The sequence below is a fragment of the Ammospiza nelsoni genome, chromosome 1, assembly GCF_027579445.1.
Source record: "Ammospiza nelsoni isolate bAmmNel1 chromosome 1, bAmmNel1.pri, whole genome shotgun sequence".
NCBI lineage: Eukaryota > Metazoa > Chordata > Aves > Passeriformes > Passerellidae > Ammospiza > Ammospiza nelsoni.
Window position 1 is genome coordinate 55,013,131 of NC_080633.1, and position 13,506 is coordinate 55,026,636.

The 13,506-nt window shown below is 35.9% G+C and overlaps 1 protein-coding gene across 2 annotated transcripts in view; it reads left to right on the forward strand.

Annotated features, from left to right (window-relative positions):
* Positions 1 to 13,506, forward strand: part of VPS41 (VPS41 subunit of HOPS complex) — a 109,216-nt gene that overhangs the window by 69,345 nt on the left and 26,365 nt on the right. For both annotated transcript variants that reach the window (XM_059477746.1, XM_059477756.1), the window contains 6 exons: positions 4,261 to 4,358; positions 6,741 to 6,870; positions 8,568 to 8,683; positions 10,091 to 10,147; positions 12,335 to 12,396; positions 13,293 to 13,374. In XM_059477746.1, coding sequence (XP_059333729.1) covers positions 4,261 to 4,358; positions 6,741 to 6,870; positions 8,568 to 8,683; positions 10,091 to 10,147; positions 12,335 to 12,396; positions 13,293 to 13,374 — 545 coding nt within the window. The remainder of the gene's footprint in view (positions 1 to 4,260; positions 4,359 to 6,740; positions 6,871 to 8,567; positions 8,684 to 10,090; positions 10,148 to 12,334; positions 12,397 to 13,292; positions 13,375 to 13,506) is intronic.

The following is a 13,506-nucleotide window of genomic DNA, read 5'->3' on the forward strand; positions in this document are numbered from 1 at the left end:
ATCTGCTGTGATGCCGAACCCCACAATGTGTGAAAGCTACACCGCTGAACTGTTCTGCATGTTTTATCTTAAAGAAGATAATGCTGTGATTATCTGTAGGAGAAAATAGATGAATTATACAAGTCTCATGCACTGAGATTCATGTGGCATTGCTAATTCAATTTACATCTTTCAGTATATAAGTGGTGCTTTTCTTCAGTAATCTTACTATTGTTTTTGCTACAGTTCATTACCTCTGAGAGTCCCCATTCAGTGTCAAAGATAAACTCCAAGTGAGTGTTTCTATTTAGGTTTAAACATATGTTAGCTGAGCAGATCCTATCAGTTCAGCTCTGTCAGCAACTGCTGTGAAGTAGTGTATTGATTAGAAGGTATTGGTATTGAATTACAGGCTTAACGTGGACTAAATGCCATTGTGATCCTTCTTAAAGAGTGCTTGACCTCTGTGCTCACTCCTGAAGCGTGTACAAAAGCTGTAATGCTGCACAGCTTCTGCTCTGAACAGGGAACCCTTCCTCAACTGGACCCCAAGAGAAGGCTCGTTGCTAAATAACTAATTAGACTTTCCAGTTAATATAATACCTTTTCAAAGGAAAATAGGAAATTTAGTCTTCCTTGGCCTTGGCAGGATTTTATATACTTTTATGGAGAAGTACTTAATCTCTGCCTCAGTTACTCGTGTTGTTAATGATAGCATAAAATAGAGATAAACACCAGAATTATGTAAAAGACTTCAAGTTCATTATAGAATTTCTGTTCAATTTACTTTTGTCCAGATTTTGTCTGAGGAATCTCAGCTTAATTACAGGTACAAGCCAGGCAGCAATGTCTCTTGAATGCTTGTCTCCCTTTGCACTCTAGCGAATTTCCCACAAAGCAGTTTTCTGGTTTAAAAATTACATGTTTCAAGGCTATGCTTGTAACAATATATCTGTATGTTTTACAAGAGAGTAGCTTCACACCTGCATGGCAAGTTAGCATCATGCATTGAAATTGCACATTTCAATCTGAATACATGGGAATATTTATTTTCTTGTTTGTAAAGCGAGATTAATGGGATCTAATGTGCCGACATATTTGTCTTTATGTAGACGGAATGTAAGGCTTAATTGATGAATGTGATGATCAGGAAATTTACTTCATAAGGTGATTTATGCAAACATTTCATTTAAGCAAGTCTGCTATACTCTGAGAAGCCAAAAAAAAAGAAGAAAAAACCCAAACCTAGTTATATAGTTGATTCTACTTAGACTTTTGTTCATCTGTTTTGCCACAAGCCAAACTTATAATTTATAAATTTCTTCATAAAATGAGTCAAAATTCTTCAAGATTTTGACTTCTTTGTCATCAAACCTCAGAATTTCTAAGCCCCAAAATTCTTCAAGACTGAATATTTTTCCTGTTGGTTAACAAAGTGTTCTTGGTTCAATGGAAATAAAGAGTTTTTCAGAAAATCAGCTTTGTAGCTTAAGTGATATTTAAGTGAGGCCTTTTCTTGTCCTCTAGTTGGAACTGAACTCGCATACTGTTGGGGGGAAAAAAGTTATATTTTACGTCGAGTGCAACTCCATGCACAAGATAATAGCTAATCAAATCGTGCCATTTTGTATTCTGTTTTGGTTTGCATAAATTACCTAGCTCACTAAAAATATCTGCAGAATTTGTATTCATTGTTATAGGTCACAATGCACCATACCCTTAAGAGTGCTCAAGATGGTATCCCCACCACCAATGCTTTTAGGTGGAATCAGAGGTAAAACACTCTGACTATAACCAAAGTTTTACTCTTCAAAATCTGCTGTGGTAAAGCAGGGGCTGCTTTTAGAGGTTTGACTAAACAATATTGGCTCCTTTTAGTTTCAGTGTCGCGTACACGTGGATCTTTAAATCCCAGAGAAAGTGGCTATGCAGTTTAGGTAAATATTATAGCATATATAGTTTCATTTCTGTATTTTAGTGTATTTCATACATTTCATTTAATGAGCAGCAAAAAAGATTTACAGGTTTCTTCATTTGGCTTCCAGGTAATTTATTTGACATCTGTACATAGATGCTGAACATGGAGTAGATCCACTGTCAGCCTGTCTTCTATCTTCTCTTATGACAGGCATAAACATGTATGACACATGGCCATACCTCAGTCATTTCCATTTACTTCAATACTGCATTTGTTTTAATTATTTTACATCCTTTTCAAATTAACAGCATTTCTGCATTGCCTTTATGTTGGATTTCTTTTCCTCCTTGATCACAACTCAGTGTCCAAAGAGTAAGTCAATTTAACCTATTATTGTTCTGTGCAGCTGTTACTTCCATCTTCTTTTTTCAGTAAGACTTTTTTGATTAGCAGCATCAAAGGTTTTTATCAGGTCAAGAAGCACTGTCAATGCCAGTTATTCTTTTTTCAAGGCTGTAGATGCAGAGCTAGAGCATTGTGTTTCAACAACGCCTCTTGAAAAAGATGAGCTAAGAGAAAGCTGGTGGTGAAACCAAGGAAACTATATTCTGTTCAAAAACAAAACTTGAAGTGGTGATTCTTATTTGTTTGTTTATTTATGTTTCACATATCAGTACTTCTGTTGATCTTAAATACACCATTACATTGGGCATTACAAGCATTTTCACTGGCAAAAAGGACTTAAATTCTAATATAAGACAAAGAAATACACATGGATTTTAAAGCTGTGTCTATAATAATTATAAATGCTAATTCACCTTGCTCTTTTCCTCTTCAAATACAAACCGCAGTATTTTACATGCCTTTGAGACCGTTCTCCTAGCCCTTCTATAAAGCTGAATTTAAAGTTTCTTTGATAGTATTCTGGATTTCACTTTGTTTTTTTCTTTTCCATGTTTTTTCTCCAGCCTTCCATATTCTTTTAAAATGCTAAATACTAAATTTTAAACTGAGAATAAGGTATGTAGTAAGGTATCAGTTTTGAACTGATTTGTTTTAAATCATCACTGAGAGCAACATGTGACACAGTCAAAGTAATCTCATCAGTCTTGTAGGCTAGAGCGAGATAATTATGTACATGGTTACACATGTGAACCTCTTCTCTGTGAATGCATTGAGTGCTCTACCCCTGTGCTATAGTGTGGTCCTCCTTCAGTGATGCCAAAGTGTCAGCAGTCATTAAAAGAGAAACTGTGCTTGGTTATTCCTAGAGAGACAGGTGTCAAATATATACTCCGTTTCATTATATTTTTCTCCTTTTGTGAGAGGACAATTATTTCTCCTGTTCCTTCTTATTATTTTAGCTGAAGAAAATCAGCTTTATTTTTAATGTCATTATGCTGTATTTTCTGTTTGCCTTGCTAGAAAATTTTAGTAAATATATATATATATATTAGCAGTTTAATATGCTAAACAGTAAGGAAGGAAACTTTTTGTTTCTTACTTATGCTTAGATTCTCCTAAAACCATGTTTTGGGAGAAATTAATGAAGTATCTGATGCTTTTTTAAAAGCTTATACTTACAAGGCTTGCTAATGTAAGCACTTGGATGATTCTTGTTTTTGTCCCCATGAAAGAGGAGTTCACAAAAAGTGGTGCATTGTAAATCCAGCAGAATAAAAACAAAGAGCTGTTTGTGGCAGAGGTCTCATTTATTAAGTCTTTTTGTAAATACAGTTCAGCTCTGTTTTTCTTTCTCTTTCTTGAAATAATCTCATATAACTATCTCGATTTCAAGACCAATTTCAGAAAAGTATATTTTCAGTTTTATGAACAAGAAAAGGTACTATGAACTGTTGTTTTCTTTGTAATGATTGTATCTGTAAATTATTTTGTGATGTTTAAAGTGATGATAAATAAATAATGATCTTTGTGTTTTCCTGTATACCAATAGATGTAGCAGGTGCAATTCTCTTATGGCCACATGAACATGCTATGGATATGTAAACCAATGAAGTTGTACTACTTATCACTTATTTTATTGAGTTTGATTTTTGTTTTGCTTCCTTTTTCAATGTGATTACTGAAAATCAGACTGCACCTTCATTTCAGATGTTTCATCTCTAACAACCTGGAGCACAAACATTTCCTTTTGCAAACTTTAATGTAATTTAATCTGTTAAATATAGATCTTCATTTGATCCAACTGGGAAATCTCTGGGTTTGTTACATGTGTTGAGTCTTCAGTTCTCTAAAGTGGTGCTGTATGGTGTTGATTGTCTCTGAAAATCAGCAAGTTTTTCTTAGGCAGTAGTTCATACACTTTCATGGTTTTGAGTCTGTTTTTCTTTCCTGTATTTCAGTTTTCCAATTTGACACCGAATTCTACGTCAGTGGACTTGCACCTCTCTGTGACCAGCTTGTTATACTTTCATATGTAAAGGAGATCTCCGAAAAAACGGTAGTTTTTTTTATCTCAGAGTTTCTTCACAACATTAATTTGGCCTGTGAGTTGGGGCTTAAACTAGTCATACAAATATGATTATCTAAGAAAAAAATTGTAGTCTGCTGGTAGTGAACAGTGGAATGTCTCTGATCCATAAAACAAGGTCAGTGGAGGTGATGTTGAAGACTGATGTGCTTACCTCTCAGAAATCATGTTGGGTTCCTTCTTTTCTTGCAGAATGCAGAGAAGGTCTCTAGCTAGTCCTTCTTGCTCTTTTTTTCCTTCCTTTGTCCGTCCTCCCCCCCCCCCACACAGCTCCTTTTTCTCTCCTTTTCTCTCTTCCTGATGTTTCTGCACCAGAAGAAATAAAGAATCTTGTTTGGCCATAAGAGGAGCTTGCTGACACTGTATCTCAAAAGAAACAAGAGTAGGGAAGTTGATCAACTCAAGCATAAGAGTGACTGTGGAGTGGAATGAATGATTGTGAGTGAGTGGCATCATTGTCTCCCGTTCTTCTGAGATCTTTAGTTGTGTACCATCAGATCCATGTGTGGAGAGGTAGAATTTAGAATTCTTGTCAGCTGTCTTTACTGTGCATGGACAAGTGCCGTGTCTGTCTCCAACATTGATTTCGTATTGCCAAATAAAAGGCAAGGCAGTGGAGGAAATCCTTGAAGCTGCAGTGTGAGAATGGCAGATGCTCTTGATCATCTCTTTGATAAGCATGTCTGCATTAGACAACCATCACCATAGTAACCTTAAGAAACTGGGTGCACGAGTTGCTAGGCAATGAAATGCTGTAGGTTCAAACAAATGCATGAGCCTTCTGAAATCAGTGGGGTTAGCTTCTAGTTCTACTTCAGGATGTCAGATTATTATTTCTTTATTTATATTAAGGAGAAAAATAATGTCACAGCAATGTTTCCCAAAAGAGACAGCACAGTGTGGGAGAGTCGGTGAAAGACAAGAAAGCAGACAAATGGGAAAAGGAAGGGGGAGGAAGAGGTGGCTGAAATGCTAGGGAGCAAGGAAATTGGGACACCACTGCTAATGAAAAAGTAGTACAGGAAAGGAGCTAGTGTAAACAAGGTGGTGACTGCTAAAGGTTAAAACCATTTTAATTGCTTTAGGAGAGAAAGATGAAAAGGGAATTTCAGGTGATATAATGGTAATTGAACATAGGAAAAAGTTTTTCTCATGTATTTGCTTTTAATTAGCCTTTTAAACAAACTCCAAATGCTGGACTTCACTAACTTCTCAGTTCTCTGGGTAGCTGTAGGAGAAACAGAGGTACAGTTGTCCCTGATGGTGCATCTGTGTCCTGTTGTGATGGGAACTCCTTTGTTAGTGTCTTGGTTCACTTGTCTTGTTCGTGTGGAGCCCAAACTGCCTGAGCTTGCAGCAGAACTGCTGCTCACTACAAAAGTGTCCTTTAGTTGCAAGGAACACTTGTCTTCCTACATTTGATTTCACAGCTTGCAAATGACAGCTTCTTACTTATTCCAAATTAGATCACAGTTGAACTTGCTTTGAAAGTTTTTTTGGTTTGGGTATTTTTTTCCTGGAATAGTTAAATTGAGAAAAGACCCAAGTGGTGCTACTTCCAAATGAGTAAGTTAGAGCTGTTTAAATCCACTTTCTGTATGTTCTTGGTCTTTTATTCTATATTTTGCTGTAATTCACAGCCTGAAGTAGAAAACTTCAGGATTGTCTTGGACCTTGACTTAATTAAAAAAGCAGCTAGTTGAAGACAGCAGTTTCACTTGAACAGAAGGTGAAAATCCATTATGTCATTTTACCATAGCCACCTACATTGCACTTGAAAGTTCATTTTACTCTAAGTTCATCAGAACAGCAAAGTTTTTGTATTATTCTCAGATTAAATTTTCCCTGCTGCTGATGGCTGCCTATCAAATACCAGCTTAAAAAAAAATAAAATTAATACCAGAATACCAGGCTCATAGAGCTCTGTCCTTCAGGGCAGGAGCCCAGCTGGGTATGTGCTCTAAATTGTTCTGTTGCTTGTTGAATGAAACAGTTAATAGTCATCTGTGATAGCCCAGAAAACTTCTGTGTCCAAGAGCAGAGAAGGAGTGAGCAAACTCAGGGGTAGGATTGGACCTATGTCTATCTATACCTCCTCCTCCAGACTGGTCTCCTTCGAGGAAAGCAATCAAAGAGTAACTTGGGTAACTTGGAGTAGCTTCCCTCTGAGTTCCAGATGCAATTACTCTGTGGAGCACAGCTTTGCAACTTATATGATTTGCAGCTGAGTAGCCAGTGCAAAGTACTGCACGTTTGTGAATGTTTGCAGCTGTTCAATTTCAAATAGATGACCACCAGTTGGTATTGCTAAGGTAAATCATGTAGGAAGTGACTAAGGTGTCATTTTTCTAGGAAGTGGAGTGTTGTGCAAGGCCTAGACTTGATATTGTACAACCCCTGCCTGAGTCCTGTGAAGAGATCTCTTCTGATGCACTAACAGTACGAGGATTTCAGGAGAATGAATGTCGTGATTATCATTTAGGTAGGTATTCTCAATATTGTTTTGTTTTGTTTTCAGACCCGCTTAAAATAAGATTTGGGTGTACTTATCCTCCCTTTTCATTTTTATGTCATTTTTTTGTCATCTCCTTGAACAGCTGTAACTGCTTATGACACTGAAGTGTAGAGTGGAAATCCACAAGAACCAGTCATATGAAAGAAAATAAATGTGTGTATTTAAACATCATGATTTTAATGCCATCTATTAGGTCAGACATACTGGAGAAGGCAGAAGTATATACCTCATGTAATATCCAGTATTGTCGAAGGCAATATCTTTGAACAAGATTTATTCAACATATGATCCATAGGAGTTCTTTTTACACAAGAGGCTTCAGGAATAATGAAATGAGTGGCACAATGTCTGGAAAAGCTGCTCTAGAGGGAAAGATTGAATAAGTATCATTTCAACAGTAAGATGTACATGGGTCAACTTAAAAGGGGCCCATTGATATTTAGCTTCTCTGTACTGACAAAGCTGCCAGTTGTATTACAGACCTCAAATGGTAAAATGGAATTAATAGGAACTGGATTTTGGCAAGCTCCACCTACAAGATAGGTTTAATTATGTAACAGGAAGGGACATTAAGCCCTGGCACAATATATGCTGTCTTTTAAAGATGGGGTAGTTTTCTGATCTGTATGTTGTAGCTCAGAAAAATGCATGGCAAAGCTGATGCAGAATTCCTTGGTGAAGATTATGTAGCCTGTCTTTTACAGAAGCATTTCTTCTGGCTTTTAAAATCCATTAATCTGAATTTTAAGTATCTCCTCTGCCAGAATGCTTCAAATCATAGGCTTGGCAAACCTCTTTGTGTACATCTATGCCCTTAAGCCACTAGAAATATAGTATATCTGCTCCTGACCTCAAAAACATCAATGCTGCTATCAGTAGAATTGGGGTTTTTTGTACATCTTCCAAAGCAGAACATTGATGCCCAGAGCTGTACTTTTATGCTTTATGAATATTTTAGTTTACCTGAAAAGTCTAAATGTTATGTATGTTTTTAAGACAAGCATTATTTTGTGAATTGCTTATCACTTCAGGAGTGTATTTGTATGTGTTTATAGAAACTCATCTGGACAGTGAGTGGTTTTCTTTTCTGTACCTACAAAGTATTCATGTTTCTTCATGGCTCTGTCCAAATGATAACTATTTAGAGCAGTTGTCTTTTGCATTTGATTTGACCTTTTAGTACTTTTTCTTTCAGCTTACTCAAAAATAAAGGCTTATGGTGTAAGAAAATGCATTATACATATAGCCTTAACTTGCAGCATTGTAAATGCATTGCTGTAATGATGTACTGTGTCCCCAGGGGTTATGGCATCTATCATTTATGCTTTTGATGGCCTTGACCTTGATGGGAAGGATAAGTTTATTGCAGGCTGTGTAGTGTAATAGTCCTCTAAGAGTATAATAATGGGTTCTAAACCATCATAAAGTTTGCACATAGTGGATGAATCAGAATTTGCAATAAGTTGTAGTGGTTTTTTAAAATATATTTAGCCATTTAAACCACTTTTAATTTATTGGAGAATACAGCATCCAAACTAGTGTGTCCTGCAGGAGCAGCTTTGCTGTCTTCCTCTTTGTAAATTCCCCTCGAGGGTATGCTAAAAAGCAGAACTTTACTTAAAGAAAATATAGTAAAAATATTAAAACTGTGTATGCATTTGCAGAGTACTCGGAAGGTGAATCGCTTTTTTATATCATCAGCCCAAGAGATGTGGTTGTGGCCAAAGAGCGGGACCAGGATGATCACATTGACTGGCTTCTTGAAAAGAAGAAATACGAAGTAATTTTTACATCATTCTTTCCTTCAGACTTTCCTTGTTTGGAAATTGAAGTAGGATGATGGAATTTGCTAAGTCATTTGGATTGGATATTTCTGTTCCTACAGTGATTGAGTAAATGCTTGTAAAGGATGGGACTTGACTATGCATTACTCCATCTCTTGCAGAGTTAGTCTCACTACTGAAACAACTAATCAAAATTTGACTCAAGTGAGGTAGTTGAACTAGATGCTGAAAATACTGCTCTCATCATCAGTTATGAAATGTATTAGCTCACACTGAAAATTATTAAAGCTGGGTTTTGGCTTTAGAATAGCAGAAGAGTTATCTAATGAGCTGTGCTTTTAAAAGTAAAATATTATGGTCTTAAACTGTACCTGCACTTGCTGAAAGTAGTGTTGCTCACAATAAAGCTCATCCAATATTAAAAGACAAAGGTATACAGCTCTCTTTGAAAAAAAACAGCTCACCATTTGGTTGTGTAAATACTGATGTTTGAGTATGCATATCTAAACACCTAAAACAGTAATAATAAGTTCTTTCATACCATATGAACACGCACACAGTGGTCTGAATTCTAATATCCTGTATTTATTGACTTAGAACATTAGTTATGATGCATAAAGTTAACTTGCAAATTCTAATTTATGTTTGTTGTGTGCCCATTAGAAGAAAAAAAATGTGGAAAAGTCATTCAGCATGTATTGCTTTTGCTAATATAATCATGATATTTCTCATGCAGATTTGTTTAGTCCTTGTGGATGCTTTTCCATTGGAATAGCAAACTTGTATGATGAGTGTAGTTTTGCAATATATGTAAATCACAGCATTTGGTCCCTGAAGACTCCAGTAATTTGCAAGTGACAGCTCTGTGTGTGCCTTTATGAAAGCCATTCAAGTTAGTAGACAGGCCTGTTATGATATATCTTAAAGGTTTCATTTTTATTTGTAAAAGTGCCAGACTTTTTTCTATACATTTGAAAAAAATAGAAGGAGGAGAACAGCAAATGACACTTAAATAAAAATCATTCTGACTGAAGAAGACATTTGGGCTGGGGAACTGGCAGGTAGCTTTCCCCATTCACCCCTTTTCCTGTTGATTTTTTTCACAGGTTTTGGTAGTGAAGTGGTCTCTTTTGAAAATGATGAAATGTGATTGCATTGTGTGTTTTGTTGTGATTTGATCTTAATATAATAATGTGGAGTGAACCCAGATGGAAACAAAAGTAGTTTGCTCTTTGCTTGACTGCTTTTGTTTGGGTAGGAATTCAAAGCTGTTAATCCAACCATGGCCTTAAAAATTCTAGTGCTTCCAACACCCTACTCTGAAAAAGAGTTGATTTATACAGTTCTGTATTGAAAGTTTGTGTATGTGACTGGTATCTCAGTTTTCTCCTTTTTGAATATAGGAAGCTTTGATGGCAGCTGAGATCAGTCAAAAAACCATAAAAAAGCACAAGATTTTGGTAAGTCTCAAAACTTATATTCAAAATATAATATCATCTTTCTTTTAGAATGCCATGAGATGCAACAAATACATTCCCTGTTTTTTATAACACCAGGAAATAACTGTTAGGCATACTCCAACTGGCATCCGATTTCTTGGTTTCAGCTGTTAGTCCATAAAACATGAAAGGATCTGCATTTTATGAAGGTGCTATTGGCATTGAAAGGAAGAGAATTCCATTTCTCTGATTACTGATGGGGATTTTTGTTTGCTTTTACATTTGTATTAAATTTACTGTTGTTTGAAGTAACACACAGTATTTCACTATTAGAGATTGCTGGCAGGAGTGACAAATTTCCCCTTAACTTATACCTCATAAACGTGACAGGATTTTGTAAAAAGTTTAAGAGATGCTCCTTTTCTCACACATAGTTATTTCCTATGTTTATAGTCCCTTTCACAGAGCAACAAAGGGTATCAATGTTTAAAACAAAAGGGGAAATGGTGTAATAGACACAAAAGTGTCACTAATTTATCTTTTGTTTGTTTGCTTTGTTTAAATTCACTAATACTGATGCTGCTTTAAATTGAAATCTGTACAAAATATTGAAGATGTGTTTAATTTTTTGGCCAGAGTACTGGTGTTATAAGCATGCTGTATATCAGTATGTCTTAAAAAGTTATACTCTTGTGTAGTCCAGAAGTTCAATCAAGATTTAAATGGCATGCCATAACCTATCACAGAGTTTGCATTTAACAAAACTACTGTGTGACCCTTGCAAAAGATGTAAAGAGTTAAAGGGAATCCTGGCAATGCATTAGGAGGAAAAAAAGAAAGCCAGACAGGCAAACACCAAACTAAATAAAGAAACCCCACAGCTTTTTTTTTGCTTTGCAGAAATTTGCTCTGCAATAAATGATTAAATTCAGTGAAATACAAGCAGTTTTTGAGATTTTGGTCTCTAAAGCAAAAGCCAGCCGACTGTGTTGAGGAAACAAATTGTTGACATCAAGCCCTAAGTGAAGGATTAGTGGTGCACTGATTTGAAACAACTCATGCTCTCACTGCCTAGTGACACCACATTCAGAGTACCTGACAAGTCTGGTAGTCTTGGGGATTTTTTAGATGGAAGTAATTATCAACTGCTCCTCTGCACCTCTTGAGCAGAGCACAGAGATCCTAAAACAGCCAGATCTACATCTCTTTTCCTTAACCATCTTCTCTGTTCACTGGGAAGCTGGTCCACTGGAGAATGACGATTTCTGTCAGCCTCTTTCTTGAGAATGGTGAAGTTGAAAATACGAAGGTGGTTCCTATCGTAATGAAATCCTAAAATCTTGTGTATGTCCATTTTTTTTCTAACTTTGTAGTAGATTTACCAGTTGAAGTTGTTGCACACCCCTATTCATATTCTGCTATGGTCAGTTCTTTCCTTGATATGGATCAAAGAAATGTTGTGCCTCAGAAGATGCAAACGTTTAATTTTTTTAAGAAACAAGGACTTCATTGTACAGTTTTGTTTTTTTCTTTTCTCCTCTTTTTTTTTTCTTTCTAGAAACAATGTGCTTTTGTTAGTGATGTGATTCTTAAGCTATGCAATCAGTACACTGGGCTGTGTCAAAATGGATATGAGTGTTGAGATTACATTAGGAGGCTCATGCCGAACTTTTAATATATATTAAATGCATATCAGAAACATTTTACAACAAACCTGTGTGATGAACTTTGAGAAAGAAAATTTGGTATGTAATAACTAATAATCTTGTTAAGTTCGCAGTAATTACTTTATTGAGCAGCATTAGGATTTATATTCTCAACCAACTTTTTGCCGTTCTCTGCAAATTGTTTTGACAAAGAGCATGTCTTATACAATGACTGGTGGATTTTTTTTGGAATTAATTCAAGCACAGCAAGATCAGCTATGTGTTTCAAACAATCCTTAATAATTAGAGGTGGTATCTTCTCAGCACCAGTGAGGTTATGGGAATTATTTAAAAGAGCACCTTTAGTTGAAACTGTGAGCAGTCTATGCACGTATTTTGTATTGACTGTTCTGTGGGCCCTACTGGTAAAGGAGAATCAAGGGATGCACTTAGGGCCTTGAATTTCCAGTTGTATGCACTACTGTTACCGTAGTTCTGTACAGTAGTCAGGTAGTTCACTTCCAGACTTTTAGAGCTAATTCTCTGTTTTCATTTGCTCTAGGACATTGGCTTAGCCTATATAAATCACCTGATGGAGAAAGGAGAGTACGACCTGGCTGCTCGGTAACCTAGTATTAAAGATCTTCTTTGCTGGCTGAAGTGTGTCTGTGTAGGGAAAAGCAAAAACAAATTTTTGATTTTGATGTTTTTGCAGATGTTGATTTTCTGTGTTTTGGAATTTCTGAAGTTTCAAAACATAGAGGTGTATTGCAGTGCCATATATTTTTTTGCCTGTAGTTACCTAAAATTTGCTGTAAATTTTAACTGGAATTGAGGCATATATTTTTGAAAGTAAGCCTTGATTTTTCAATGTCACACTAGATTTTCAAGACTAAGGTTTTCTTTGGATTTTTATAAACTCAGTTTATTAGTGTGTCATTGCACGTAAGAGCATCAGAAAATAATTTGATTTTGTGTAGGTATAAACAAAAATGTCAAATATGGGAATCTAAAGTAAGGATCAGAAATTACCCAAGGTTTTTGTTTTCATGTACATGTAAGCATAAGCATATCTTTTTAAGTGTTCAGTTTTTCTCAGGGGAAATTTAAAGACTTTATTTTTAAATTTAATTTAATTTAACTTAATTTAATTTAAAGAGATTAAAGACTCATAAAGCTGACCAAGAAGGTGGCATCTCTGTCTATGGTGTGTGGATTTCCACTAGATGATGTTTAATCTCCCTTCCAATCCAAACCATGCCATGATTCAATGAAAGCTAATATGGCCCTCAGCACTATGGGTGAATGCATAATAAGCAGTTAATCCTCTTGGATGCAACAAAATTTTAAGGTTTGAGAGGAGAGCCTGGCATACTGTACTTAAAGTGGCGGTTGTCAAAATAAGTCACTTTAACAAGTGTTATGATAGGGAGAAGGAAGGAATCCTTGTAGTAATGCTGTCACATTTGTATTACTTTCTGTACCTACTTTTGTTCTCATCTCTTTCATTTTTCTTGCAGAAAGTGCCAGAAAATCCTTGGCAAAAACACAGAACTCTGGGAATTTGAAGTCTACAAGTTTAAAGAAATAGGTCAGCTTAAAGTAAGTTAATTTCTATGTCTGCACTCAAGTAATTTATATGTTGTACTTACTGTTTGTATTGACCAAGTATCTAAAGCATCACATTTAATGGCCCTGTTCTGGTGTTGCTGTCCCAGATCTCTGTTTGTTTCT